This window comes from Macrosteles quadrilineatus, unplaced genomic scaffold (assembly GCF_028750875.1).
Source record: "Macrosteles quadrilineatus isolate MER2022 unplaced genomic scaffold, UCM_ALF_1.0 Scaffold_2__2_contigs__length_208266976, whole genome shotgun sequence".
In the NCBI taxonomy this organism is placed as follows: Eukaryota; Metazoa; Arthropoda; class Insecta; order Hemiptera; family Cicadellidae; genus Macrosteles; species Macrosteles quadrilineatus.
The window spans coordinates 125,508,344-125,536,052 of NW_026542595.1; the positions used below are offsets into that span (position 1 = coordinate 125,508,344).

Consider the following 27,709-nt stretch of genomic DNA (forward strand, 5'->3'; position numbering starts at 1 on the left):
TAGTAGTAGAAACTACTAATATTAAAGCATTTCATTGTTTCTTTGTCTCAATGGTTGAAATGCTGTCAGTGAAATTGAAATATTTTGTTTTTGTGTAAAAGTGGGATTTATTGACTCCTTCTCATCTAGTAAACCTGCTATTTTTACAAAAATCCTTACTATTTCAGAATTACTTTGACTTTAAAGTTTAAAATGCAATCTAAAAACCCCCAAGAATATCAGAATTCATTGTCCTACTTCTGGATATTGCTTTATATTAATTAAATTATTATTGTTACCTTACAATATCCGTTTAGTGTTGGTAGATACTACATGTTTCGTGGCGACTGCCACATCCTCAGGTTATCCTCTTCTCAGATTCGTCATTAATTTAAAACATAAAACACTGAACACACGTAGAAAAACACATTACATTTATTTCTGTACAGTCACGGTGCGTGCACGCGGCCCGACCAAACGCGTGCACGCACCGTGACTGTACAGAAATAAATGTAATGTGTTTTTCTACGTGTGTTCAGTGTTTTATGTTTTAAATTAATGACGAATCTGAGAAGAGGATAACCTGAGGATGTGGCAGTCGCCACGAAACATGTAGTATCTACCAACACTAAACGGATATTGTAAGGCCCCAAGAATAACTTGAATGAATAAAAACTGATGATGAAAATTTTAAAAATATTATGAAATTTTGGATCCACTCCAAACAATTGTGTATGAAAGAGCTGCATCGTAAATTGTTATTTCATCATTGAATTGAGGTATAAAATAGTTTGGTGTGGTGAAAGAAGCCATATGACAGGAAGGGGGTCTGGTGTCAGTTTCAGCTGTTGAACTTCAAGCATGACCTTGCTGCAATGAATAGTAAATGGGAATAAAAATAACAACAACAAAATGTTAACAATAAATAATTACAACAAAAAGTCTGTGCATGAGGAAAAATAAAATAGATAGATTTTCACAATAATGAAGAACTTTGTGTGAATAAAAAAATAACTAATGGTACATCATTTTTTTGCAATCAAATTGGATCTCAATAATTATTAATACATTACTTTTCTTAGTTATAACATTGAAATGGTTATATCTTTCTTTGGCAGTAAAAAAACCACACTGTATTTATAATATGTCTACTTTAATTCAAAATTTGTTTGAGGATTTTTTTATAAAAAAGTGGTACATAGTATTGCACAATATTATAGTAAGTATGATGGAACCTGTCTCCTGACTTATCGTATAACTGTGACCAGTCCACGCTTAAAACCACTGGTTAGTCCCCAGGTAGAAGAGGGGCTGGGGACAAGTGCCATTATACAGACTATATATACATATTGTTAATACTGAGATTGTCAATGGCTAACCACAAACTTATAAGTGTAAAGGTACTTCACTGACTTTAAATCACCATTAAATACTCAAAGAGGATTGGAAGTTAAGGTTTAGAAAAAATCTATAAGTTCCAAATCAGCCACATGGATTTTCATTCAAAAATATTCAAAATTTAGAAACCAACAACTAAGAAATTGGGGTAGGCTCCTGTAACTAAAAATAAATTTCCTCCAAGAAAATGTACATTTACCCTTAGGGATCCCACAGGCCAATAAGGTGTGAATTATGGTAATCGTACATTAAAACTCATCACATACCTGTTCCTCGACCTGGTTGGCCAGTTTGGAGATGGCGTCCTTGTCTTTATCTTCCGGAGAGTTGTTCCCAGGTGTCCAGTCAGCCTGCACCAGTCTCTGCTCCATGATGCGAACCTGAAAAAAACACGATTGTCAAACACAGGACTTTATGCGCAGTTAGATTTATGTACGCGCATCAAGACTTATATGTAGATTTGTAGAGTACGCGTTTCAAGACGAAGATGTGTAGAAAAAACTAGAAGGCAGCTTTGTTGCTGAAAGATCAGCTGGTTTCAAATATAAAAAAAATATAAAAATAAAAATAAAAAAAAATATCAACAAATCTTATTATTTGTAAATAACCTATTTCCTCTACTGAGAGAATCCAAGTATAAGACAACAGTATTGGATGAACATCGGAGTGGAGGATTAAAAATTTACACAGGCTGAGATGGATGACTCTGCACTTATCTCTAAGCTCTCGAGAAAAAGGACCAAAGATCTGTCGGCTGTAAAAAGGCATCTTGCAGGATATTTAATAATAACTTAATCTTTTTTCCCCTAATAAGTATAATCGTCCTCTACATGGGCAAGCAAAGTAAGGAATAAAAGATCTACAATGTTGTAAAATATAATTTTTTGTCTGCCAGTGTATCCGTTTTATTCTGGCGCCTTTCAAAACTAAAGAAACGGAGTGAAGTTTTAAACAAAGAGAGATCATGCGAACGTATCGTCATATATTCATATCCTTAATATTCTCACGAGCTACACTTTCACAAGTTTCAAGTGAAAATATACAAATAAACACTAATATTTTTATTATTTTATTTTATTCCTCAAGATTCTGGTTCTGAGTTGTTTTTAACATTACTACAAACTAGGTTTAGAGGGGGTCACATAATTTTCACTTAGATAAAAATTTTGTTTGGTGGGATCCGAAACTCAGGACCTAAGGGCTTGAAGTTACACGCTCTTTGCCACTAGACCAGCTCACTTCCCTACTATTATTGATAGGTATTAAATATTGAAAAATGAAAATATTTAAAAAACTGAACTAACACAATTAAAGACACTTAGCATAGTCAATTTCATTCTTGATCGTGTAGATATTAAAGTATGGAAGAAAAGAAATACATGAGGCTGTAAAATTTGAAAATTGTGAGGCGAAAACAAATAAATGAAAACCTAAATCATACCTTTAAAGTAAACATGAGTTGGTAAACAACTAAACTAGTTTTAACTCACAAACTTCAAACAACACTAATTGCCAACTAAGTCATTCTTGGTGTCACTAGATTACAATACTCCATATCAGGGTAATTGCCTTTGAAAGAATAATTGCATATAATTGTAATGACCAAAGTCAACGGACTTGTTTATCAAGTAAACCTTGAAACTTATATAATTTATTTTGACAGGTTATTATAATACAAGTTTTAATTACTTTTTTTAAATTTTAAGATTGTGATGTTTCAAAAGCATAAAAATGTTTCAGAAAGAACTACCTGCATTTTTGTGACATTTATTTCAGATATAAAAAATAAGGAAAATTGTCTATTGTCTATGCTTGATTTTTTTACTCATGAAAAATGTTTCAGAAAGAACTACCTATATTTTTGTGACATTTATTTCAGAAATAAAAAATCTAACAAAAAACCACTAAGTGGTAACACTTTCCCCGCCAAGTCAGCAATCCAAAAAAGATAATAAATCATTACTTTTTCCGCCAAGAAAAACAATGTAATGTATGTAAGTTTGGCAACTTGGCGGCAGACTTTTGCTTGGTTTTTTTCATTAAAGTTACGTTTGTGGATAATTTCACTAATCAACTTCTCTAATTAATTAGTCCAACTAAGTATAATAATTTCGAGGTAATCAGTAAATATAAACCATCACTATTATGATTTTATGAAATGTGGCACAAATAAGGTCAAATTTTGTAAAATAAGCTCTCACCTAGCAATGTACTAATGGGAGAGATACTTGCTCAATGAAACTAGTTTTATGGCATTTTTAAAGTGATCGAGCAAAAGTCTGCCGCCAAGTTGCCAAACTTACATACATTACATTATTTTTCTTGGCGGAAAAAGTAATGATTTATTATCTTTTTTGGATTGCTGACTTGGCGGGGAAAGTGTTACCACTTAGTGGTTTTTTGTTAGATTTTATTTATTTTTGTAGAAAATCAACAGTTAAAATAAAAATCCTCTTTTCTCTGATATATAGACCACGGCACAACTACATCTCATTTAATTTCTATAATATTGTTTGTGTAGAGCTAAATTCTACAATTTTGGTCTTATCTGCTTTAAACCGATTAAAAACTTTTTGACACACGTACCAAAATTACTATTTAACAAACCCCCTGGGCTTAAACTCAGTTTCAAATTTCATCAATGGTCATCTTGTGAAAAAATACTTATTAATGTTTTAAAATAATTTTTCAACTGTTCCTATGAATTTCTCTAACATTTAAATTAATTGAGATTTAATCGCAGCTGATCCTTCTTTTGTTTTGATTTTAATCCCATGTTATTTAAATGGGCCAAAATCGTACTTTCAGGGCTTGCCAAGGGTTTATGGGTCAACGCACCGACTTGAGACCCTCAAAAGGCACATATACACGTTAAGGGCTTTCAAACGACATAAAAAACATTAAAATTGAGCCAGTGGTTTGGGCTGTAGGTCAGTCAACATTCAAGGAGAAGAAGGAGAACACGGAAAATTTTTGAATTTTCAAACTAGTTTTTCTTGGCTCAAACACAACCGTTTTTTAAATTCTTTTTTTTATTTTGTTGAGAATGAGTGCCCCTATCCAGTAGATGAATAATTTTTTCAATAGCTTTTGTTTCTTCAGAGCTATAGACTAGTAAAAAAGCCACTTTGTCACGTCATGTATATATACACTGCAGCAGCTGTGTACCGCTGGGGGACTTGGCGGGGCGGAACGCTGCCGCGTTCCTTAATAAGGAAAATTGTCTATTGTCTATGCTTGATTTTTTTTACTCATGTTGACTGGTTTTGTTAGAAATGGGAATCTCCTTTATACTATAATTAATGGGTCGATAATTAGCTTTGTCTATAGTTTTTGAGTACCACAGATGAGTTATAGCGCTTTGATATATTTTTCACTAAATCGAATGTGCAGTTCATTTTAAAATGTATCGATAGTTAAAACTCAAGCAATGTAACACCAAACAAGAAGTTACTCTGGGGAGGGAGAATGGTAACTCTAAGTTATGGAAGTAGATAACAAGACAGAAGGAGATCAATAACTCCAATCTACTTTCTTTTTGTAATACCTTCTTCTACCCTGTTCTTCATTCATAAATTTTATATTGCCCTATCATTTTCTGAAAACCCTCCTGACATGCATTTTTTATTGTGTTTTGATGGGTGAACCAAAACAAGGGACACTAGAAATGACAACTGTCAATTTAAGACTTATTTCAGAAAACCACACTCCATAAAACTTTTTTCAATACAATGACAATGACCAAAAATGATCGTTTGAGGTCTTTGTTCTTCACAAATAAAAATTGTTGGCGTATTGAAACATTGTTACGAGGAGACCGTCTAATTACACCGTTTTGATACAATTTGGTTTTTATTTTTAAACAGTAGGCGATGTTTTTTTTTTACATTACCAATCCAAATAACTATTTGGTGGGATTTTATCAACAGAAATACTAAAATACCCCCGCCGCAGCAAACCTGCAGACTAAGCGAATTTCCATTTGACTGATTGGATTTACACTGAAATATCTACTTAAAAATATAACATTTATTCTTGATTTAAATAGAATTAGTTTAACAAGTACTTAGGTTTGCTGCATCAGGGAGGGTAAAACTGTTTTTTTTTTTAAATATGAATATGTTCACAAACAAGCAAACTACAACAGTTTACTTATTCTCCATAAGAATAACATGGGAATTTTAAATTTAAAATTTTTTGGAATTTTCTCCGTAACAATTAGGCGCATAATAACGCTTCAATATACTAAGTTATTTGTTTTTTTAAGCTCTACAAAATGGTTTGGAAAGAAATTGCTAAATTTTATGTTTTTTGGGTCAAAAATGGGAAAAACCAATTTTTACCCCATAAAACCCCCCGTAAACCCCCGTTCCCATGGTCCGATCATGCTGGATCGCGAACTCGTTCGAATAAACGTACGTTTACACGTTTGTACCAAATTTCATCAAAATCGGATCATTTTTGCTCGAGTTATCGTGCTGACGGACACATATATATCTATATATATAATTCCGTAAGTCAAATTTTTGCAAAGAAATTGTGAGTGACTGGATGGCCGTAGAAGGATGGGAGGGGTCTTATTTTAAAGGTCTTGACGTGAATTTTGAGGGAAAACTATTCATTTTTCTTATTTTTTACCATAAATTCGCAACAGAATAAAACTTTTCCCATTAAAACAACATGGGGTTTAATTTGTTTACATCTTTTGAAATTAAAACAGCAGTGCCACAGATTTGAAAACAGTGATAAATACACGCATTTGGTTTACTTTTAGCCAGTCAACTATGAAATCTATACTATAATAAAACTGAAATATTGAAGATTAGTCGGAAAAACGTCTGCATTCTTTGTTTATATTTAAATCATATACTCAAGTTTCATTTTTTCATGCTTTTACGTTATTGTCGTGTTAAAGGAATAAACGACATAGAATAAATATTCTGTATAAATAATCAAAGAGTCGAAATTAAATCTAACTTCTGTTTTGTTTTTATTTTTAAATCATATGTTCAAGTTTATTTTAAATGATGTTGTTTTCTTTATATTTCTACACATTTTAAGGTTAAGGTTGTGTAAATATATACAACTAAAATAACCTATAAATGTTATTGGTTCTAAAATGGTGTATTTGCATTCCTTCGTTAGCTGAAATTCTATTAGAAAATCCATTTGCACAAATTTACAAAAGAGCTTCGGAAGAAATGGTTGTACAAGGTGACAGTGAATTAGAACTTAGGTTTGTAGACAGGATAAATATGGATCGTCGTAGGTATAATAAGCCTACTGCAGATGAAATTGCAGGCGTCTTCAATTCATCTGAAATCGAACCTCCAATGAATTTTTAAAATTCCAAACAGGGAAGCTTTTATTTATCCTCATTAACCACAAGACCAAAGCTACCTTATTAAACCAGTATTTATTCACAAACAATGATATGTTTGCTGCCTTTTCATGTTAAACCACTGGAGTGATTCAAATTATTTATTGAAAATGACATCAACAAAAGCAAACAAAGAAGAACAACAAACTGGTTTTTACACAAAAGATATGGTGTAGGGATGCCTATTCTGACACATAGATAATGTTATTCTGAGTTTGTTTAAATACCGGTATTGCAAAAAGTTGTTTTACATTTGAGCTTTTTAGGGACTTATATCCCTACAAGCCACTAGTCTATCTATCTATACTATTATAAAAAAGAGGTGGTGTCTGTGTGTGTGTATGGGAAAAGTAAACGCGAAAACTACTGGTCGGATCGGGCTGAAATTTGGCATGATGATAGCTCACATTCCCGATTAACATATAGGCATATTTTTATCCCAAAAATCCTTTCGGGCTCCGCCCCAGTGGCTCTGGAGTTTCCCATGTTAACCTTATGAGAAATGAAATTATTGAATCTTAACAGCTGTTTCAATTAAACAAGTTGGTTCTGTTCTGTGATGTTCAATAGCATTAAAGTTACAAGGATTACCAACAGGGTGTAGCACTAGCACTATTATTTCTTTTACATTTATGACAACAGCAAAAGGTGAGTGAGCGTAGCGAACGAACTTCAACCTGGAGGCGAGTGAGCGTAGCGAACGAGCTAACCTGAAGGCAAGTGAGCGTAGCGAACGAGCTAACCTGAAGGAAAGTGAGCGCAGCGAACGAGCTCCAACCTAAAGGTGAGTGAGCGTAGCGAACGAACTTCAAAAAGAACCGAAATATCTTAAACCATGTCCTCACTCATAACTGCTATAAGCATTTGATACTTATATGCCAACCCCGTACGAAGGACGGGTACTCTGCTAGTATATATATATATATATACGAATTTGAACGGATGGTGTTTTTGGCCTCTAGGGACCTCAAAACGAAAAAAAAATCGGTCCCGCGTCCAAGTCTTACCATGAGTACTACGGTAATAGCTTATTCCCTATATGGGAAATTCGCTAAAACTAAATGTGATTCATCCTATGCCTGTGTTAGAAACTAATTTAGTCTTACTTATAATAAAAAAATATATTGAAAATAATAACATTGAAAGTCAACTTGCTGAGCATATTTGGTACTTGAATGACATTACCTAAAATGACAACAAAGAATATGAATAGTTAAATTTTTCTTAAGAGATGATTCATAGTTATGTTTAACAGGCAAGAAGTACTGGCAAATTAAATGTTGCGCAGCTGAATGTTACTCAAACAAAACTGGAACATTCATGGAGCAAAAAACATCTAAATACTAATGATTATTTGACCAAAACAAATTTGTAAAAGTGAGAATATTTGATTCAATGGGTGTTCAACTGCAAGCCAGACTCCCTTGATCATTAGTTAGGGTGTCATAAAAGAGGCCTGGTAGATAGGGTGGAATAACATGACTGAACATTGGATTGCACCAACCAGGGTTACACTTGGGATCAATATATCCCTCTTAAGTTTTAAACTGGTGCCAAAGCAAAGGATTACATTTTAGTTTTGACGCTTCTATTTAGAATGGATGAAACTGGAAGATAACCTTATATAATATTTCCAAGAAATTATTTATGAAAGGCTAGACTAGTAGTTAGGGAGTAGGGGTTTTCTCTGTGAGTAGGCTTGATGAACAGGCCACTAGTCTCTAGCCCGGGATCGTTTTCACATTACTTCTTGCTAGATTTATTGGTTGCGGCAATATCACTTAGATAAACTACATTGGTTTGGAGGGATTTGAACCCGGGACCTCAGGGACCGAAGTCTGGCCCTTTACCACTCACCCTTCACCCTTGGCCACATACACAACCTTCTTATACTCTTCAGGCTGGGCTTAGAAATTCGTTACGTCCTCACATAGCTTAAGCCATTCATGATTAGTGAGATTCGAACCCGGAACCTCAAGTACCGAAGCTCCAACCTTCACTAAAGGCCATGTCACACCGACATCCGCCGCTCCCGCCGCGGGAGTACCGCGCGCGGATGTTTTTCCTCGAGCCATGTCACACCAAAAGTTCGCGTCCGCGGCGGGAGTTTTGGGATGAGTTCATTACAATTCGTTTTACATAAGAAACTCATCTTACCTGTTTAGTATGCCATGTAAATTTGCAGGTTTTAAGTAAAGTGTTTAAGAAGCAATTACATGTTTATTTATTTGTTAGTGTAGGATTACTTAAAAGAGTGAATAATTATTTTTTAAAATTTAATTCAGACCTTGTGTTTGAAGCATTTTAAATATGATTGAGGATAAATTATCCACTTTCAGCATTATGAACGTCATTTTTCGCTACACTACAAAGACTATTTACTTTTTAAATAAAAACATATGACCATTATAAATGTAATGTAATTTTTTGCTAAGCCTTCTATTGAAAGTTCAAGTTTACATTGATTGTAAAGTTTTGGTTGTTGCAAATCAAAAAAGTTGATGAAACAATAAAATAAATTCTGTTAACGTCGGCAATATAAAATTTTGTTAAGGGAAACATTCAATTTTCACCGTAAACATTATTTTTGCATGGTAAACAAAAATGATTTTTTTCTGGTGATAAACATGTTACGAAGATAATACAAAACAACATAGGCTACATCATAAAAAAAATAAACATGTTAAATTTAATTTTAAACTGTATAAACTGTAGTACTTTTAAACTTTAAATAGCTTGGGCATTCGAAATGCCCCTTTGCGCATGCGCTAGACAAAACTCCCGCCGCGGTAGTCTAAAAAAATCGCTCAGCAGGTGGACGTGGCGGACACTACTGCACGCCCGCGGGCGCGCGGTAGTGCGGTGTGACTTGGCACATTTGATAACACGGTGAGCGATTTTTCAAAATTCGCTCCCGCCGCGGGAGCGAGCTCGGTGTGACTTGGCCTTAACTAGGCAACACCTAATAATGGTTTTACAATGCGGTCACAGTTCTACATGTCTGATATTTGTACTGTAATACAAAAGCAAACGACAAAGTGACCAAAACGACGGTTGGACGCGGGCCAAAGACTTGAACGCCGAGACACCAAGACGGGTGGGGGCGGGGGAGGCGTCGAGACGTGATACCGGAGGCGGCGTCGGCGTCGCGTCGAAAGATCATAAGATCGGCGGTGGACCGGGCGTCGGGCGTCGACCTACAGTCAATACTGTTGCCATATACTTCGATAGCCTATATCGATTGGGACTTGAGGTTTTATTGTGCTCATCAATACATATGGAATGGTTTTAACATTTGTGTATATCCCTGGTACTTTATTGGCAAATCATCACTATTAGGTGCTAATAGCCCAATGATGTGTAATAATGATATAAATCGATATTTTTCGGGATCAAACGGGAAATTGTACGACATAAAGGTGAACACAGGCTCCTGGGGGGACTCACTAAATATATTGTCAACATAAAATATCTCAAGTGTAACGTAAAGCTAAACCGTAAACTTTAAAGGGTTCAACATAAAAAGAATAAAGTTTCATTAGCAATAAATTTTCTGTTGGAAGATAGTTCCGATTTAGCAAACTTAGATCGTAAGTGCAACGTTACTTAAGCAAAACTTGAGGATCTATATCGAAGATCTTGTTCCGTACCTTAAAAAGTGTTGACATAGGCTACGACAATATTAAATATTGCAATAGGCATATTTATACTATCGCCGTATTGTGGACCTAGTTCAAAATCACCATCTCGTTGAAATTACATATAATTTGAGTATAACCCAAAAGCTTATAAAGAAGTATCTTAAAAAGTAAAAATGTGGAGTGCAAGGAATGTATCATCTAATTACTTTTAAACAGTGAAGGTACCTATTGAATATTTGTGGAAAATTTCTTAAAACAAAATTTGTGAAGTTTAAGCAGGAGTTTTGAGGAAACCCCAGTTCATAGTGAGGGGTTCACCATGACATGATCTCGGACTAAAGTCTATGATAATCGATGAACAGATGTTTCTAAAAAATCAGCGACGCCTATCATGAGTCAACCCTACATTGCGTGCTGCGAACTCCGCCCCGTGCAGCCCGATTATTCATTTACTGTTTACACTCACGGATGTATTTTTAGCCTACAATATCATCCGAAATGTGTCAAATAAATTCCCAAAAATACTTTCAAATTGCAATTTAGTAGACATGTTTTTAAAGCGATTAACGAAAGAGAGAGTGAATTACAGATTCAAACACTGATCCAATGACACAGTTACAATGCTTGGGGAGGATTTTATGTAAGGTTAATTGAAAAGGATTGCCTTCTGTGGAAGGTCTCAATATGTGTATCGAGTTAAATATGGGAAACCACGAAAATACAACACATTATATTATCAACGGATTGTTCAAGTGGCGGGATTTTCGGAATGTTACTTAAAGGATTTATAATATAAAATAACACGTTTTGGTACAATTTTGGTTTGCTTCTGTAATAAAAACAAATCATAAACTAGAACCATCTTGCACGTATGGATCTAGACATAGAAAAAAATGGCATGACAATCAGCCAACTATGCGCCAACAAAATGAATATGTTTGTGTTACTCAGGCTCAATACATATTGCTTCAGTACGGTATTTTATATGCATTCATCAGATCTTAAAGAGCAAACAGTTTTTAACATTCTAAAATTACTAGGAAATTGAAAACTTCAACCTACAAGTTTTCATTCTATTTAATGCCTATTTAACTATTCTATTTAACGTTTTGGTAAAGATCAAACCCTGAAATCGCTATATCCGCGTTTATCATTCAAAAAACATTAAAAACATTTACAAATATTATTAACCTGACTATGAACTCTCACGACCACTGAGATTAACCGGTAACTATAACTACTTCAGTGTAACTACTGTACTGCGTTAGTTTGAGGGTTGTTCAGTCGGTTGCTAACTGTAGTTAACGAGTAACTTAATGACTTTCGCTGTTACAGAACGCAACTTCACGAATAACAAGCAATCCCAATTGAATGGTACACTTTAATTTGACTTTTTACTGTACTAATCACATTTATTTATATTAATGACGTATTAAAACCCACCAGCCTTCCGGCTTATAGTAATTACTGACTCAAACTACTGTAATACATTATACAATTTTTCGATATTTTAATGCATTCTCAGGAATTTACACCGATACACACAATCTTGTGTTGTTGAACTTACGAATGGGTGACAAACAATTCTCAAAATCACATTTATCACACATTTTGGCTACTCCCTCAAAAAGTTGCACCTCTCTTTTTTCGAAATAATGCTGACTTAAACATGAATACGATCAGAAATTTCCTAAATATTTGATTAATATGTGTTGAAACTCGTACATTGCTGCACCGTTTTCCGCTACTTAAAAATACCCCCGCCGCAGCAAACCTGCAGACTTAGCGAATTTCCATTTGCCTGATTGGATTTAAACTAAAATGTCTCCTTAAAAATATCACATTTATTCCCTATTTAAATAGAATTACTTTAATGAGTACTCAGGTTTGCTGCAACAGGGAGGGTAAAAAAGTTTTTTTCATGTAAAATGTTAAAGGTACTGTGGTTTAGTAAGAAATTAATGTATTTTCCAAATTTGATCAAAATATGTTCATAAACAAGCAAACTATAACAGTTGACTTATTCTCCATAAGAATAACAGGGGAATTTTAAAATTAAATTTTTTTTGAATTTTCTCCGTAACAATTAGGCACATAATAACGCTTCAATATACTAAATTATTTGTTTTTTTAAGCTCTACAAAATGGTTTAAAAAGGAATTGTGAAATTTGGTGTTTTTAGGGTCAAAAATGGGAAAAACCTATTTTTACTCCATAAAACCCCCCATAAACCCCTGTTCCCATAGTCCGATCATGCTGGCTCGCGAACTCATTCAAGTTTATCCCGCCTTACACTTTCAAACCAAATTTTATCAAAATCGGACAAAAATTACGCAAGTTATCGTGCGGATGGACACATATGTCACATATATGACACAGGGTGTCCCGGAACTCTCTACCAATATTTTAGGGCATTGCTCCTGGGTAAGAAACATACCTAAATATCATATTTAAATTGTCCGGAAGTCCTTAGTTACTCACACGGCCGCCATTTTGTTTGTTTTTTCAGTTATAATTTTTTTTCTAAATAATAGTTCAACTTACGAAATTGAAACTTTGCACAAACATTTATGACAACTATACAAAGCTACCAAAAAATTATGACGATTTTTCCAATTCATAAAACAAAATGGCGGCCATTTAAAATTTTTGTAAAATCAACTGTTTTCGAGTTATTTAAGAAACAAAATGAGCAGGTCACGTTAGGTTAGGTTCGTTACGAAATGTAAACACGATTCTTGAATGTTTATTATTTTAAATTTCTCATTTACATCAAATTCTTTATCACCTTCATAAGCATTGGCGAATTTCAAAATCAACCCTCTTCAGTAAAAACACAACCTTTTAGCAATCTTTTAGTTCAGAAAACAAAAACAAAAAACAGGGCCACTTAGTATGCCAGACACACAACACCACGTTCCGAGGACGATGCAAGGGGCTTACGATTAATTAGGCTGGCGATGGCTCCCCGGGGGGGGGGGTGAGGGGGGGGGTTATGGTCCAGGTCCAGGTGTATATGGCTGTGGCGACTAGCGCCACGTCTTGGGAAGCTCCTGCTCGCTAGGAGCATATACTTCTCGTCAGCTGTGGGTCCAAGCCCTGGTAGCTCAGCTACCTGTAGACGTCAACGTCGTTCTGGGAGTTAGTCGTCGATCCGGGGGCGAAGCTGGGGGACAGCCTCAGCGACCAGGTCCCTGATGTGTTCCCACGGAGAAACATCCGCCGTCTCTTCAAGTCTCGCTCGAAGGCCGTCGACGAAGTCTCGGAGAGTTGTCACTGCTGTGGAGTCCCTGATGACGGAGTTCCTCACGTACCAGGGAGAATCTGTCGCCTGCCGAAGAGCCTTGCTCTGGACGACGAGCAGCCTCCGTCTAGCGGTTCTGCAGGTGAGGTGGTACCATGCAGGGGCTGCGTACGTGAGGACAGGCCGAAGCAGGGCCGTGTAGAGTCGGACTCTTGCAGCCGTTGACAACTTCCGTGACCTGAGCAGCGGGCGGATGGCGCCAAGACCTTTCCTGGCGAGGTCGCAGACCCTCTCGACGTGGGGAGTCGTGATTGCTCCTGTTCTCATACTGAGTCCAGAGTTCTGGCTCATGGGATGAGATGGCACATCGTACTGTTTAGTTTGTTTGATTGGTGTCAAAGTCATAACGGGTTTGAGAATCACGTTTATAGTTAGAATTTTGTTCTAAGGGACATACTTTATCTTTTTAACCCACGACAAACTATTTTACCAATCACGTTTCAAGGGGATGAGACATACTTTTTCAACGTAACAATCGATTTTTTTTAACTTAAATTTTCGCATTTTTAGGGAATGCGATTCAGCACCTTTCCAAATGAGACGGTTCTTTATATTTCTTGTAGTGATACTGCAGTATTATTTTTGTGTTTTTCAGATCGATTTTGTTTTTGAAAATTCCCAGTTGGAAGAACACAAGTCGACTAAAGGACGACACAGCTGCAAAGTATAAGAGAAATCCCAGTGTTACTTTAATGAAGCGACCGCTGAGATCTGTGGAAGTCCAGGGTTAATTGGGACACATTCCGCAGAATGAGGGTTGACATACTTACAAATAGAAAATGTTTCTATGAGTTTTTTTTTTACTACCATATCCATCATAAATAATATATCTATATTATGAACGTGACACAAATCATTATATTCAATTATATGCGACATTTTGTTTAAATTTCCATCACAATATTTTGTTTGGAATCTTTCATTTTGCATAACTCTGCAAGCCTAAGACAACGCAAAGACTAAACTTAGATATTATTAAAAGTTTTAATTGCATTCGGAAAACGATTCATGTTAACCCAGTTGGACCAACCCAAGGTTGTTTCAAGGCCGCATCAAGTGCGTGACTGGTACTACCCATCCATCTTTACCCTCCCTTAAACTTGATCCCTTACATAAACCTGCCCTTAGCCTGGTCCTCACTCAAACAATACATCGTTGAAAGTTACAAAACATGTTGCCACTTCAGCTGTTTAACTCAGGGATTTAATCTACTACCTTGGGTAAGTATACTACGTTTTTCCCATATTTCATGAACTTACAAGTTACTGTTTTTACGTCGTTCTGTTGCATATAGTTTAATTGCTGCATTTTCAAGGAGAAATAGTCCCATTGAGTTGTGAGAAGGTTAAAAACTATAATAAGCCGAAATTCAGGGAAGTAAATGTAATGTATTATCATTGTCAATTAAAACTTTAATTCTTTTTGAAGTCCAAGAATCGGTTACATGACCTACGAGGAATGCGGGGCTTTAGTTTTGGATGAGTTTCAAACTCAGAACGCTGTTTCCAAGCACCTGCCCAAATTGACGAAAGCATGGGAAACGAAAAGCTTATGGGTGCAAAAAACATAGGGTACCTAAAGCATTATTTTTACTTGAAACACAGTGCATACTTCACTTCAAATATCAGTTATTTCGTAATGTTCATACTATTATTGAGATGGGAATGCCACCTAGGTGCGTATTTTAACCCAAATAAGAGTGATGGATGAGTGTAGAATAAAGTGAGATGCCTTGTGTAGTTGTGTTACTAAAACCAGCTGTTTCGTAAGCCAAGGATCGTAGCCTGGTGATCAAGTACTGATGAGTTCAGTTTCATGAAACACATTGACTGGAGTGTCTAGGAGTGCCGAGTTCCTTGTTAAGCTTAGTAGCAAACGTTGCAATGTGTTATCGTACTATCCTCGGATATTAGAACAGAAACGGTTAACATAAACAAATAATAAACATAAACAAATGACATCACTGGCCCGAAAGTACAGTAAATATATTTTTATTGATACTTGAGGTCGTCCAGTGGTCGAAAACTCCACCAAAAAAATATGTAATGTACAGACTTCTCTGTTTTCACCCCACACTGTAACTAAAACATTTGATTGGAATTTCTTCCATTTGTTTTGATTTTCTGTTTGTATTTCGTTGTTATTTTGCCACCAGCGTGGCAACCCCTAAGGTACCATGTTAAGTTTTGTAAATGTTTTAAATTTATTTTTTGTGTTTATTTTGAAGCCTATTTTAATTTATGAAGGGACTCCGAACATCTACAGGAAAATATCTTTCTCACAATATGCGTAGATTTTGCACACATATCTTGCAGGCAGTTTTTGAAATCGATGTGTTTTATGGTTAACTTTGTGTAAATATATATGATTTGTTAATAAAATAAATTATGGTGTGTGAGACATATTTTTCGATGTATTTTTTTTATTATACCGAGATCGGCTACTACTAATTTAATAACAGTTTTGTTAACCTAAAAATACTGGATAATTTTATAATAATTGTTACCCCATACCTAATAATAATAAAGTCTTCAGCCAAGTTAAAAAACTATTTATCGACTGACTAGAAATTTTCGAGCAGACTTGTCGTTTAGGCAGAATATAAAAATGTTAATTCCTTTTCACAAGGAATCAAACGTACATGCATTAGTCTAAGAGCTGGAATCGAGGTGTTCTTAGGCTTAAAACGGCCATTGAAACAATGGCTTGGCTGTCCCTAATGGAAATTCACCTTCCTTTCTGCCAACTTAACGGAACCAAAGTCTTTCAAGGTATTTTTAAGTATATCATAATGGATATACAGCAGACAATTAAGGTGGCAAATTTAGAATATACTTAAGTCAAACAGACTAGAAATACTCCAATAATATACCTTAAAAAAACTAAATACAAGATTGTCATTGAAAAGGTTAGGTTGGCAACACGTCGTGCTATCAAATGCATTTTAAAAAGAGTTCATATCAAGAGAAGGGATTATTATTCAATATTATTCCTATGGTAAAATCATATTTAAATTGCAGTTAAGATCTACTCGTGTCCAATTTAAGTAGTGAAATTTAAATTATTTCATTTCAAATAGGTCGAGAGTAACCTATATTATTTTTTAATCAATTACCAATAGAAATCATAAACGACTCATTGAACGTTAATATTTTTTAAATTGTTAGCACCACGATTACATTTGAGTAAAAAAGGAACAGACTCGTCCAAATCAGGATAATTGAGAAACATGGCACCGACTCTACGTTACTCTATACGTTCGCTACCACTATTAGACAGCTAGCTGGTTAGACTCACGGGTAAAGTAAGCTATCCTGACAGACCATCGCAGGTGGCATCACATGCTGCACATAGAATAATCAACGCTTATCACACAGGTAAAACATGTTGGGCACACGACACAAGTCTGCAGCTCTCCCCTCGACATGCAACAAAAATCAATGAGAGAGGGTTGCTAGGCGACGCCTTCGCCAATCAGAGGGCGAGTAGAGATCGCGCGCCACGATTGTTGTGCGGAACAGCTGGCGGACATAACCTCAAAGTTGGAGTACTACAAGGTTGCGTGGTGGGTCCGATTTTCTTTATCATAAATAATTAACGGAAATTCAGTAAACTAATGCCGTAAATGCTAGTTTTCAGATATAAGCTGTATAATGACTCCTTGACAATAGTGCAGTTTCAATCTAATAAAGAGTAATGGAAGAAACCAAGAAAAAAAGTTTGTATCAAAGGAATTTTTCCTTTTCTGTGATTTTGTAATTTGATTAAATTAGGCCTTAGCCCAGTGCTAACAAATGTAAGGCGACGATTCCATTGTAAACCTTTCGAAAAAGTGCAATTACCTGTTAAGCAAAGAATGACCTTTAAAACAGCAAACAAATCAATTCACATTATAAAGATGAATGTAAAGCACAATTTTGACATAACAGCTTGAACGATAATTTCATTCTGCAAATGTTTTGAAGTGGTTTGACGTTGTCAGTGTAATAAAATGTAACCAGGTTTACGACACAAAACATGGATCTAAATTAATAAACAATCGTCTAGTGCTTTAACTTAAAAAAATAAAATCGTAGGAAAAGATGCGAATATTACTTCCACATCAACAACCCCGGTTAAAACAGAACACCGGTAATGGTTAATATGGAATTTATATGGTAGATTACACGCTAAATTATAGACTTTTCACTCATTGTGTACTACCATTGCCAACAAAAATTAACTTTGTACACTCCCATCCCATTGTCAAAGTACTGGTGGAAACAAAGATGCTGGTTTGCAGGCAGTCTATGAAACCACACCAATTAATGAACTGCAGCTGGTCTAGTGGTAGAGCGCAAGATTTCGGTCCCTGAGGTCCCGGGTTCAAATCCCGACTAACCCCTCATGGATTTAATCTTAAGTAATAAAACCGCAACCCATAGGTCTAGTCTCTGAAGTAATGTAAACCGAGCTGGAGCCTAACGTCTTAGGAAAAGAAACCCCAAATACTGAACTTTAACATTTCAATATGGGTAGTTACAGACATAAATAATGCAATAATTAAATTAGTTCACAGCATTGGCTGACTCAGGCGTTCCTTGTTCAGTTTGCACATGCTGTACCTAAAACAACAACTCTGCATATTTGTTTACTCCAGCACATTCCTACGATTAATGTATTCAAACAGACCCTACCGCAGACTCATGTCGACACTAGCAACCCTGTCTTGGTCGACGACAGAAAATCAATAGGGGAGATGTCAGGGGTGCTTTCGACGATCGTCGACAAACCGGAACTTGATCCTTCCCGGAGGCGGAAGTGGAGACTGAGGGGTTATTGGGATTTGATAACAAATCTACATTACGAAATGTCTACACCCCACACTGCATCTACGTGGTGGATTACGCAGCGAGGGTGGGGGTTGAAGTTAAATAAATTATTTATGAGAAATGTTTGATTTGAAGAGGAAATTGTTAGTAATTGTTGTGATAAGGGTAATTGTTAGAATTGTATTTTGTTTAATAAATTATTTATGAGAAAAGTTTGATTTTATGAAGAAATTGTTAGTAATTAATTGTTGTGTTAAAGGTAATTGTTAGAATTGTGTTTTGTTAAGTTGGTAATATATATATTTTTAATGGTTGGTCAATAAGAATTGCAGTTAAATTTCAATAGATTTTAAAATATTTTAGATAAATGGTACATCATCTATTGACTAAGTCTGATACAATAATATTATGAGTAGTAAGTTTCAGAAAAATGTTATAGCTTTGAGTCTAGTTGAACTAACAATTAATTGTTTTTCATATTTTCTTGTGATTTGGCGTATTATTTTCAATCCAAGTAGAATTTAGGTATTTACAAAAATTTGCACAAAACTAATATAGTCTTAGTACATAATATAATCAAGGATCTGATAAAAAGTGTTAAAGTTGTACAATAAACGTTCCCTTATGTGGGAGAACTTTGTTTTCCTTTTTTTGGACAAAGACAAACGTTTTTGGTGATAGAAAACAATGTATATACATCTAAAAGGAAAACCCATTCGTCCGATTGTCACGATTACAAAATAATATTCAAACAATCATCTGTGGCAAAAAAAAAAAACATTTTCAAGACCAATTTATAAATCCATCCAGTATTTTGTGGAAACATGATGTGTAAAATACAATTAAATGGATTGCGTTAATTGTTTAAATCGCTGAAACACGGAGGATGGGAGCATGAATATTTTAGAGTTTAACACCTTTGAAAATGAATTTTAAAACTTGGTACAAAAGGGTTACTGTTAGACAACCCAAAATAAACACATCTCACAATTCACACAATTTCCACAGAAACCTTTCACGGTCCAAGCAAAAACTGTTCATCAAAGGGGTTTGCGAGGCATAATCAACCGAGGGATGAGAGAATTTCTACTCTGTTTTACAAAGTACAGGATCAAGAGTTGCACCCTCCGAGCTCGCGGAGTAACAGGGATTTTCATCCGCTTAGTAGGGTTGAGACGTAAGCCCTCTAGGTGTTTTGTAATTACCAAAAACAAACAAGAGCTAAACTTCCATGATCAAACGGCGGAATCTCCCAAACTGGGAAAATGAAATATGCCAGTAAAGGTGTATGAGTTCAAAATACAGCAAAGGGTGTGTTTTCTTGAACGTTCATATACCAAGAGTCTACGACTACAAAATTGTCCATGTGCTGGAAATTGTGTATTCTTGATTACGTCTATTTGAAAAATTTCAGACGATCACTCAATATAACTAGTACTTTAACTTGTACGTAAGAAAATCTAAATGTATCACAAACAATATCGAAATGCCATACATTCGCTCATTTATCGATTAATCCAGTATAAAAAGTATTTAAAACACAGCTCCTTTGCATAAAACATATTTTCCATCCTTGAACGTACAATAAAAAATACTCATCAATATCGGAATGAATGATTTTTAACCCTTTTCAATCCACTTTCAGTTTCTAACAAAACAAGGTCAAATTGATTTTATACTATACTCAATTTCTATGGCTAATTACTACATAAATACCAAAAGCGTTCAATAGTGACAGTTTAGCTGGCTGCCACTTCTAACTTACAGCTCATAGTATTATAACTTAGCCCAAAAAAAGTATGATAACACTCTGAAGTGGTTTTTAGGATGTATTACACGTTACATTTTTCAAAAGGTAACGTGTATTCTTGAATATGTAAATTCTAAATTAACAAACTCTATTAAAAAGTTAAATTGAATCTTCCCGAGGAAAAAGGCAAGGCTCCTCTCCTTTATATGCTTTGGAAAAACTTCATACGCTTCATACACGCGTGATTATAAAGTCAAATATATTCATAAGCACCTTAACCTTTTCCACTACACTGTATTGCTTAAGGCTTGATTTAAATTATGTTATTAGGCCTACGAAAAATTAAGAAATAGGAACTTGCGTCATATATTTCTCTTGTCTTAAAGGCATTTACAATTCGAACTGGACATGTAGTAACATGAGAAGGTTTTGACAGTTTCCTTATGGACAAATTTAAACAAATGTCAATGGCGTAAAAAACGACACAAACAATCACATACTCTTACAGAGGTGCACCTTACTTTAACCTTAAGACTCGTGGTGTAATCTTTGAAAATTACTTACATTTAAACTCAAATTCATGAAATGGTGAAAAAGCTATTCTTAAACATCTCTTTTTTTACCAACGAAATAGTAAGGCTCGTACCTTAAATTTTCTACTCGTGTCGTTAACACTATTTTCATCACTCCGTAACGAAAGTAACTATTTTCGATAACAGCTGACATCAATGAAAGTAGTCGTTTCCCAAGCTCTAATTTAGGGCCAGGGAAAATCGATCAGCTGATTTTCCCTCGCTCTAAATTTACTTTCCCTCGCTCTCAATTAGTTCTACATTTATTCACTACGCGCGCTAGTGTTTTGTTACGGTTTAATTTAATGATTTTAATCAGCTGTATGTATTGGTCAATGTTGTTTATTCTTTTATTTTGATATTTAAACAAAATGTATTGAGAAATATACATAGGTTTCCTTTTAGAAAATTTTATTTTATTTTATTTTGATGTTCAATTAAATTAATTGAGAAATAAAATAGTTGTAATATTACTGAGGTCTGCTATTCTGTGTTTGTGTATTTTTGCGTCGTGATGAAAAGTATCGTTCATAACTCGTACCGAAAGTTATTATCCGGCACTTGCTCCATCATTCCCGTCCTCGGCTTCGCCTCGCACGTGAAAATAGCTCTCACATACTCGGCTTCGCCTCGCACGTGAAATTGATGTTCCCTGTGTTCGGCTTCACCTCACACAAAAACTTGAGCGCGCGACGGAAAATGCCACTTTCGGTCCTAGTAATGAAATATACTATTACGCGAGTTGCGTACACTACTTTATTTTCGACGGTGTTTTAATTACTAAAAATCACTACTCATAACTTCTAAGAGAGTTTATGTTTTTGTTTATAACCTCTCATTGCCACTGACAGTGCTGCAACGAAACATTGTATCAAATACTAATTGCACCAATCAACAATTAAATTGGCCTGAACAGCTGATTAGTTGAATTTCGAATCATTACAATTTTGCTTCTCCTCTCTCAATCCTTGAACCTCATTGGTCCGTTACCCGTGTTGCTATGAGTAAAAATATGCTGTAATGAAAGTAAACAATGCTGTGATGAGATACTTTTCAATTCTAAGAACTCTACTGAAACGGCTACTTTAAAAACGGTCGTAGGTAAAGTGTATTTATGATTTCAGCAACAATATAAACTACATGTAATATAAAACCAAATGTAGACCTAGATACTGAGAAATTCATTGTTGAGATTTTTGGGGATGGAATTTATTACGCAATCTCAACCAGTTTACCATTGATTTCTCCTAACCGATTTCCTATTTTGAGAATTGTCTAGCCGTAAAAAACAAATTTTCTAAAACTACAAGATGGATACGTTTCTAATAACTTTATAAAAGTTAAGGAGTATTTATTTAGACCCTAATATTCCTACAAAACGTTTTAAATTATTCAAAATCACGTGGAGCGTCTACAAATCGTTTGATCCGCCGCGCTGATTATACGAAGGTTGTATCAAAGCCCTTTCGCAACAGACGAAGGGAGACTTACGTCGGTGAAATATTGAAAACCGTTCACTCGCGTCGTCTCATGGCATATTAATGATTTCCAGTTCCAACGTCGACCTCTCTGCGACGTCGCTTTGCAATATGACATGGTTTACACCAATATTAAATATTATAACAGAAAAACGGTTGTAGGGAAAAATTAAAAGTTATTTGTTGTAATTCAGAACATCACGTATATACAGTAAACATGTTACACGTTTTAAGATAAAAACTGAACAAATACACAAATCAAATCAAAATTAGGTTTACTGCTAAAAGGGAGGTTCTTTATAGGGGAAATTCACAAAAAGTATAAACTGTTTATAGATCAAGAGTTATTGAAATATTTAAGTATATTAAATTATTAATTAATTTTTATAGAAATAAAAACATTTTAAATGTTATCTCCTTTTAGATCAAAATGACGTAGGGAGGCCCTATAATGGATATTAAAAGAAAACGTTTAGTTAAAGAATCAGTATCGATCTAATGATGTCATAATGTACACACTGTCCTTTAAAAAGTTTAATTTACTCATTTACCAATTTTGTAGCAGGATTAGAAAACTAACAATGTAAAATCTTATGGAGCATAATAAAGTTCGTTTACACAATTTAGACTGTTTAATGGGGTAGGTTTTCCTAGGTTCCACACCATATTTTTTGCTTGAATTTATATCCGCTGAACAGCTATCGGCTATTGTTTCAAAACTAAGTTGACGTGGAGGAGCTGAAATCGACTAAATTTTGTGGATGGAATATGTTGCAAAAAAATATGTTACTTACAATAAATTGTGAATCAGTATTATTGCCTGATTGCTTGTATGTACTATTGGTTCTGATGCTGATACTAATACTATTGTACTATAGATGATACTAATGCTAATACTAATTTTGTACTAAGTTACCTTGTCCTCGGCCTCCTCGGCTCGGGTCTCCGCCTCCAGAACTCTCTGTTCCAACTCCGAAAGCTGCAACAGACAAACCATGGGTTAGTGACACATGAACAATTGATGGGGGAACACTGCCTTTTAGATATCGGTATATATCTATATCCATAAAAGAGGAACTATGTATATATATGTATATATATATGTGTATATACGTTATGGACTCCGAAACCGCTCGTTAGATTGTAATAAAACTTTCAGGCATTATTAAGCATCTTTCAAGGATGGTTCGAGTGAAGTTTGGTGCAGATCCGTCAAATGGGCTCTGCCCCAGAGGGTTTTAAGTGGACCAATGTCAGACATTTTGATCTACAATGTTTACAAATAAATATAATTTAAAAGCAGATGTTTACTTTCACCAAATGTTTTGTAGGTTTAAATAATCACAACATGTATTAGCATTAGTCATGATTTGAAATTGTGCCATAGTGTTTCTACATAGTGCAGCACAGAAAACTATTTTACTTTTGAATAAGTCCAAATGTATTAAACCCCAATGTTAAATATAAAAACATAAAAACCTTTATCAAAGTATTATAAACAATAAAATGGATGGCAATACCTTAATATTTTTATCTTTCGTTCTATACCCACACAATCTAACATAAATTATTAAGTGAATAATAATCGTGCGTGCTATCTCGGGTATTCAAATGCCTCTGAATTTGTCACTAACCCACCACATTACTGTCATTAAAAGAAATAACTCCAATAATAATGCGAAACTTAAATCCACCGAAGTTGTGCAACGTTACCAGACTAACGACTAAAATACCCCCGCCGCAGCAAACCTGCCGACTAAGCGAATTTCCATTTGTCTTAATTGATTTTCAATTAAATATATTTTAATAACATTAGGTTTAACCAGTACCTAGGTTTGCTGCTACAAGGAAACTAATAAAGTGTGTTTTTTTGTAAAATATTGATAGCTTAGTACAAAATAAATAAATTTGATCAAAATACAAAATATATCCATAAACAAGTAAACTACCTACCCTACAACATTTGACAATATTCTCCATAAGAATAACATGGGAATTTTAAATTTACAATTTTTTTAATTTTCTCCGTTACTATTAACCGAACAAAAATACTTTTTGAGCGGAGCGAGCGAAGCGAGCGAAGCTCTTATACGTCGACTTTTATGCATTTCGTAGTCTAATACGCAAACTCCTCCTAGACGGCTGAATCAATCGTTTTCAAATTTTGCATGGTGATAAAGACCATATCGGTGAGTGCCAACATCTATATGGCGTTAAAAAAGTCTCTCAGGAATCCGTAGAAAAATGAAACTGAAAATCACATTTTTTTAACATTAGTCTTATGGGTTGCTAGGTAACCATGTTGGCTGAATTAAATAACAAGTAAAAAGTAAACAAAAGATTTGAAGTTTTAGCATGTGCTCATAATAAGCCAACTACCCACAGTATACTAGGAAATTACAAATACAGTACAAAAGGAAAACATCACTTGTTAATATTGAGCAAAGATTATACTTAAGATTACTCGATACATTGTAGTCAAGGGTAGCAGTGCGAAGTCTAGGATCTGTTTATGACGAATACATTAAGGTATCTGCAATCCTAAAATGCTATGGGAAGGGAAGGAAACAGGTCCGTGACGTAAGAAGTAGTGAAGGAAGTAGTATAGGCAATCATAAAATGCTATGGGAATAGAGGGAAACAGGTCCGTGACGTAGGAAGTGATGAAGGAAGTAGTAAATGCGAGCAGTCCGGAGTGTGGGGACTGTTTATGACGATAAGATTAGGGTATCTGCAATCCTGAAATGCTATCGGAAGGGAGGAAAACGGGTCCGCGACGTAGGAAGTGGTGAAGGAAGTAGTCAAGGCGAGTAGTCCGGAGTGCGGGAACTGTTTATGACGATTAGAATAAGGTATCTGCAATCTTTAAGTGCAATAGGAAGGGAGGGAAACAGGTCCGCGACGTAGGAAGTGGTGAAGGAAGTAGTCAAGGCGAGCTGTCCGGAGTGTTGGAACTATTATGACGATTAGATAAGGGTATGGGCAATCAAAAATGCTATGGGAAAGGGAGGGAAACAGGCCCGTGACGTAGGAAGTGGTGAAGGAAGTAGTCAAAGCGAGCTGTCCGGAGTGTTGGAACTGTTTATGACGATAAGATAAGGGTATGGGCAATCCTAAAATGCTATGGGAAGGGAGGGAAAGAGGTCCGCGACGTAGGAAGTGGTGAAGGAAGTAGTCAAGGCGAGCTGTCAGGAGTGAGGGAACTGTTTATGGCGATTAGATAAGGGTATGGGCAATCCTAAAATGCTATGGGAAGGGAGGGAAACAGGTCCGTGACGTAAGAAGTGGTGAAGGAAGTAGTCAAGGCGAGCTGTCTGGAGCGTGGGAACTGTTTATGATGATTAGATTAAGGTATTTGCAATCCTAAAATGCTATGGAAAGGGAGGAAAATAGGTCCGCGACGTAGGAAGTGGTGAAGGAAGTAGTCTAGGCGAATTGTCCGGAGTGTTGGTAATGTTTATGACAATTAGATTAAGGTATCAGCAAACCTAAAATGCTACGGGAAGGGAGGAAAACAGGTCCGCGACGTAGGAAGTGATGAAGGAAGTAGTCAAGGTGAGCTGTCCGGAGTGTGGGAACTGTTTATGACGATTAGATTAAGGTATTTGCAATCCTAAAATGCTATGGGAAGGGAGCGAAACAGGTCCGCGACGTAGGAAGTGGTGAAGGAAGTAGTCAAGGCGAGTAGTCCGGAGTGTGGGAACTGTTTATGACGATTAGATAAGGGTATGGGCAATCCTAAAATGCTATGGGAAGGGAGGGAAACAGGTCCGCGACGTAGGAAGTGATGAAGGAAGTAGTCAAGGTGAGCTGTCCGGAGTGTGGGGACTGTTTATGACGATTAGATTAAGGTATTTGCAATTCTAAAATGCTAAGGAAAGGGAGGAAAATAGGTCCGCGACGTAGGAAGTGGTGAAGGAAGTAGTCTAGGCGAGTTGTCCGGAGTGTTTGAAATGTTTATGACAATTAGATTATGGTATCAGCAAACCTAAAATGCTACGGGAAGGGAAAAAACAGGTCCGCAAAGTAGGAAGTGATGAAGGAAGTAGTCAAGGTGAGCTGTCCGGAGTGTGGGAACTGTTTATGACGATTAGATTAAGGTATTTGCAATCCTAAAATGCTAAGGGAAGGGAGCGAAACAGGTCCGCGACGTAGGAAGTGGTGAAGGAAGTAGTCAAGGCGAGTAGTCCGGAGTGTGGGAACTGTTTATGACGATTAGATTAAGGTATCTGCAATCTTTAAATGCAATGGAATGGAGGGAAACAGATCCATGACGTAGGAAATTGTGTAGGATGTAGATGTGTGGATTTATGTATCTCCAATACTACGGTGCTTTCAGAGCGAACTAATGATTTTCCCCGAGCAAAGCTCGGTCCCCAGGTACTATAATCAAATGACGACACTAGCTTGAGGTTCGTGACGTATGAAGAGGTTAAGGAAGTAGTAAAGGTGAACAGTCTGGAGTATGGAAACTGTTTATGACGATTAGATTAAGGTCTCTACATTCCTAAAATGCTACGGAAAGGGAGGGAAACAGGTCCGCGATGTGGGAAGTGGCGAAGGAAGTAGTAAAGGCGAGCTGTTCGGAGTGTGGGATCTGTTTATGACGATTAGATTCAGGTATCTGCAATCTTAAAATGCTATGGGAGAGAGGGAAACAGATCCGCGACGTAGGAACAGGTGAAAGAAGTAGTAAGGTGAGCAGTACGGACAGTGGGAATGTTTGTTGCAATTAGATTAACGTATCTAAAATACTAAAATGCTATGGAAAGCGATGAATACAGGTCCACAACGTAAGTGGTGAAGGAAGTAGTAAAGGCTGGCGGCAGTGCAGAGTGGGGGAACCGTTTGAGCAGATGGATAAATGAATTTGTAATACTTAAATGCTATGAGAAAGGAAGGAAACAGGCCAATGACGTAGTAAATGGTGAAGGAAGTAGTAATGCTAACATCGCAGAGTGTGGGAACTGTCTTTGGCAATTACATTAATGTATCTGCAATCCTAAAATGCTATGGGAAGAGAGGGAAACAGGTCCACGACGTAGGGTGTGGTGAAGGAAGTAGTAAAGGTCAGCAGTGTTGAGTTTGGGAATGGATTAATGTATCTGCAATGCTAAAATGCTACGGGAAGAGACTGTAGACTGGGACGGGTGGCGTCGTCCTGTAATACAGCTACTAGGAGGTCACGAATTGTGGATATTTATAGGGATGCACTGTGGATGCGATGCTCACTGGTGTGGATTAACGTCCGCACTAGTGAGTACTACGACTATCCGCAGTACTATCCTGATAATTAGACCAATTCGTAAATTACAAGGAAAAATGTGGTTCGGATTCCACTATAAACTGTAGGTCCCTTAGTTGCCATTAGCTGTATGGGCTATTAATTAACAGCT

The 27,709-nt window shown here is 35.9% G+C and overlaps 1 protein-coding gene across 5 annotated transcripts in view; it reads right to left on the minus strand.

The window, feature by feature from the left end:
- The window catches only part of LOC128985466 (uncharacterized protein CG43867), a 424,696-nt gene that overhangs the window by 27,601 nt on the left and 369,386 nt on the right, over nt 1–27,709 (minus strand). For all 5 annotated transcript variants that reach the window (XM_054404962.1, XM_054404961.1, XM_054404960.1 and 2 more), the window contains exons 3-4: nt 23,230–23,292; nt 1,644–1,757 (exon numbers count right to left, since the gene is read on the minus strand). In XM_054404962.1, the coding sequence (XP_054260937.1) occupies nt 1,644–1,757; nt 23,230–23,292 (177 nt within the window). The remainder of the gene's footprint in view (nt 1–1,643; nt 1,758–23,229; nt 23,293–27,709) is intronic.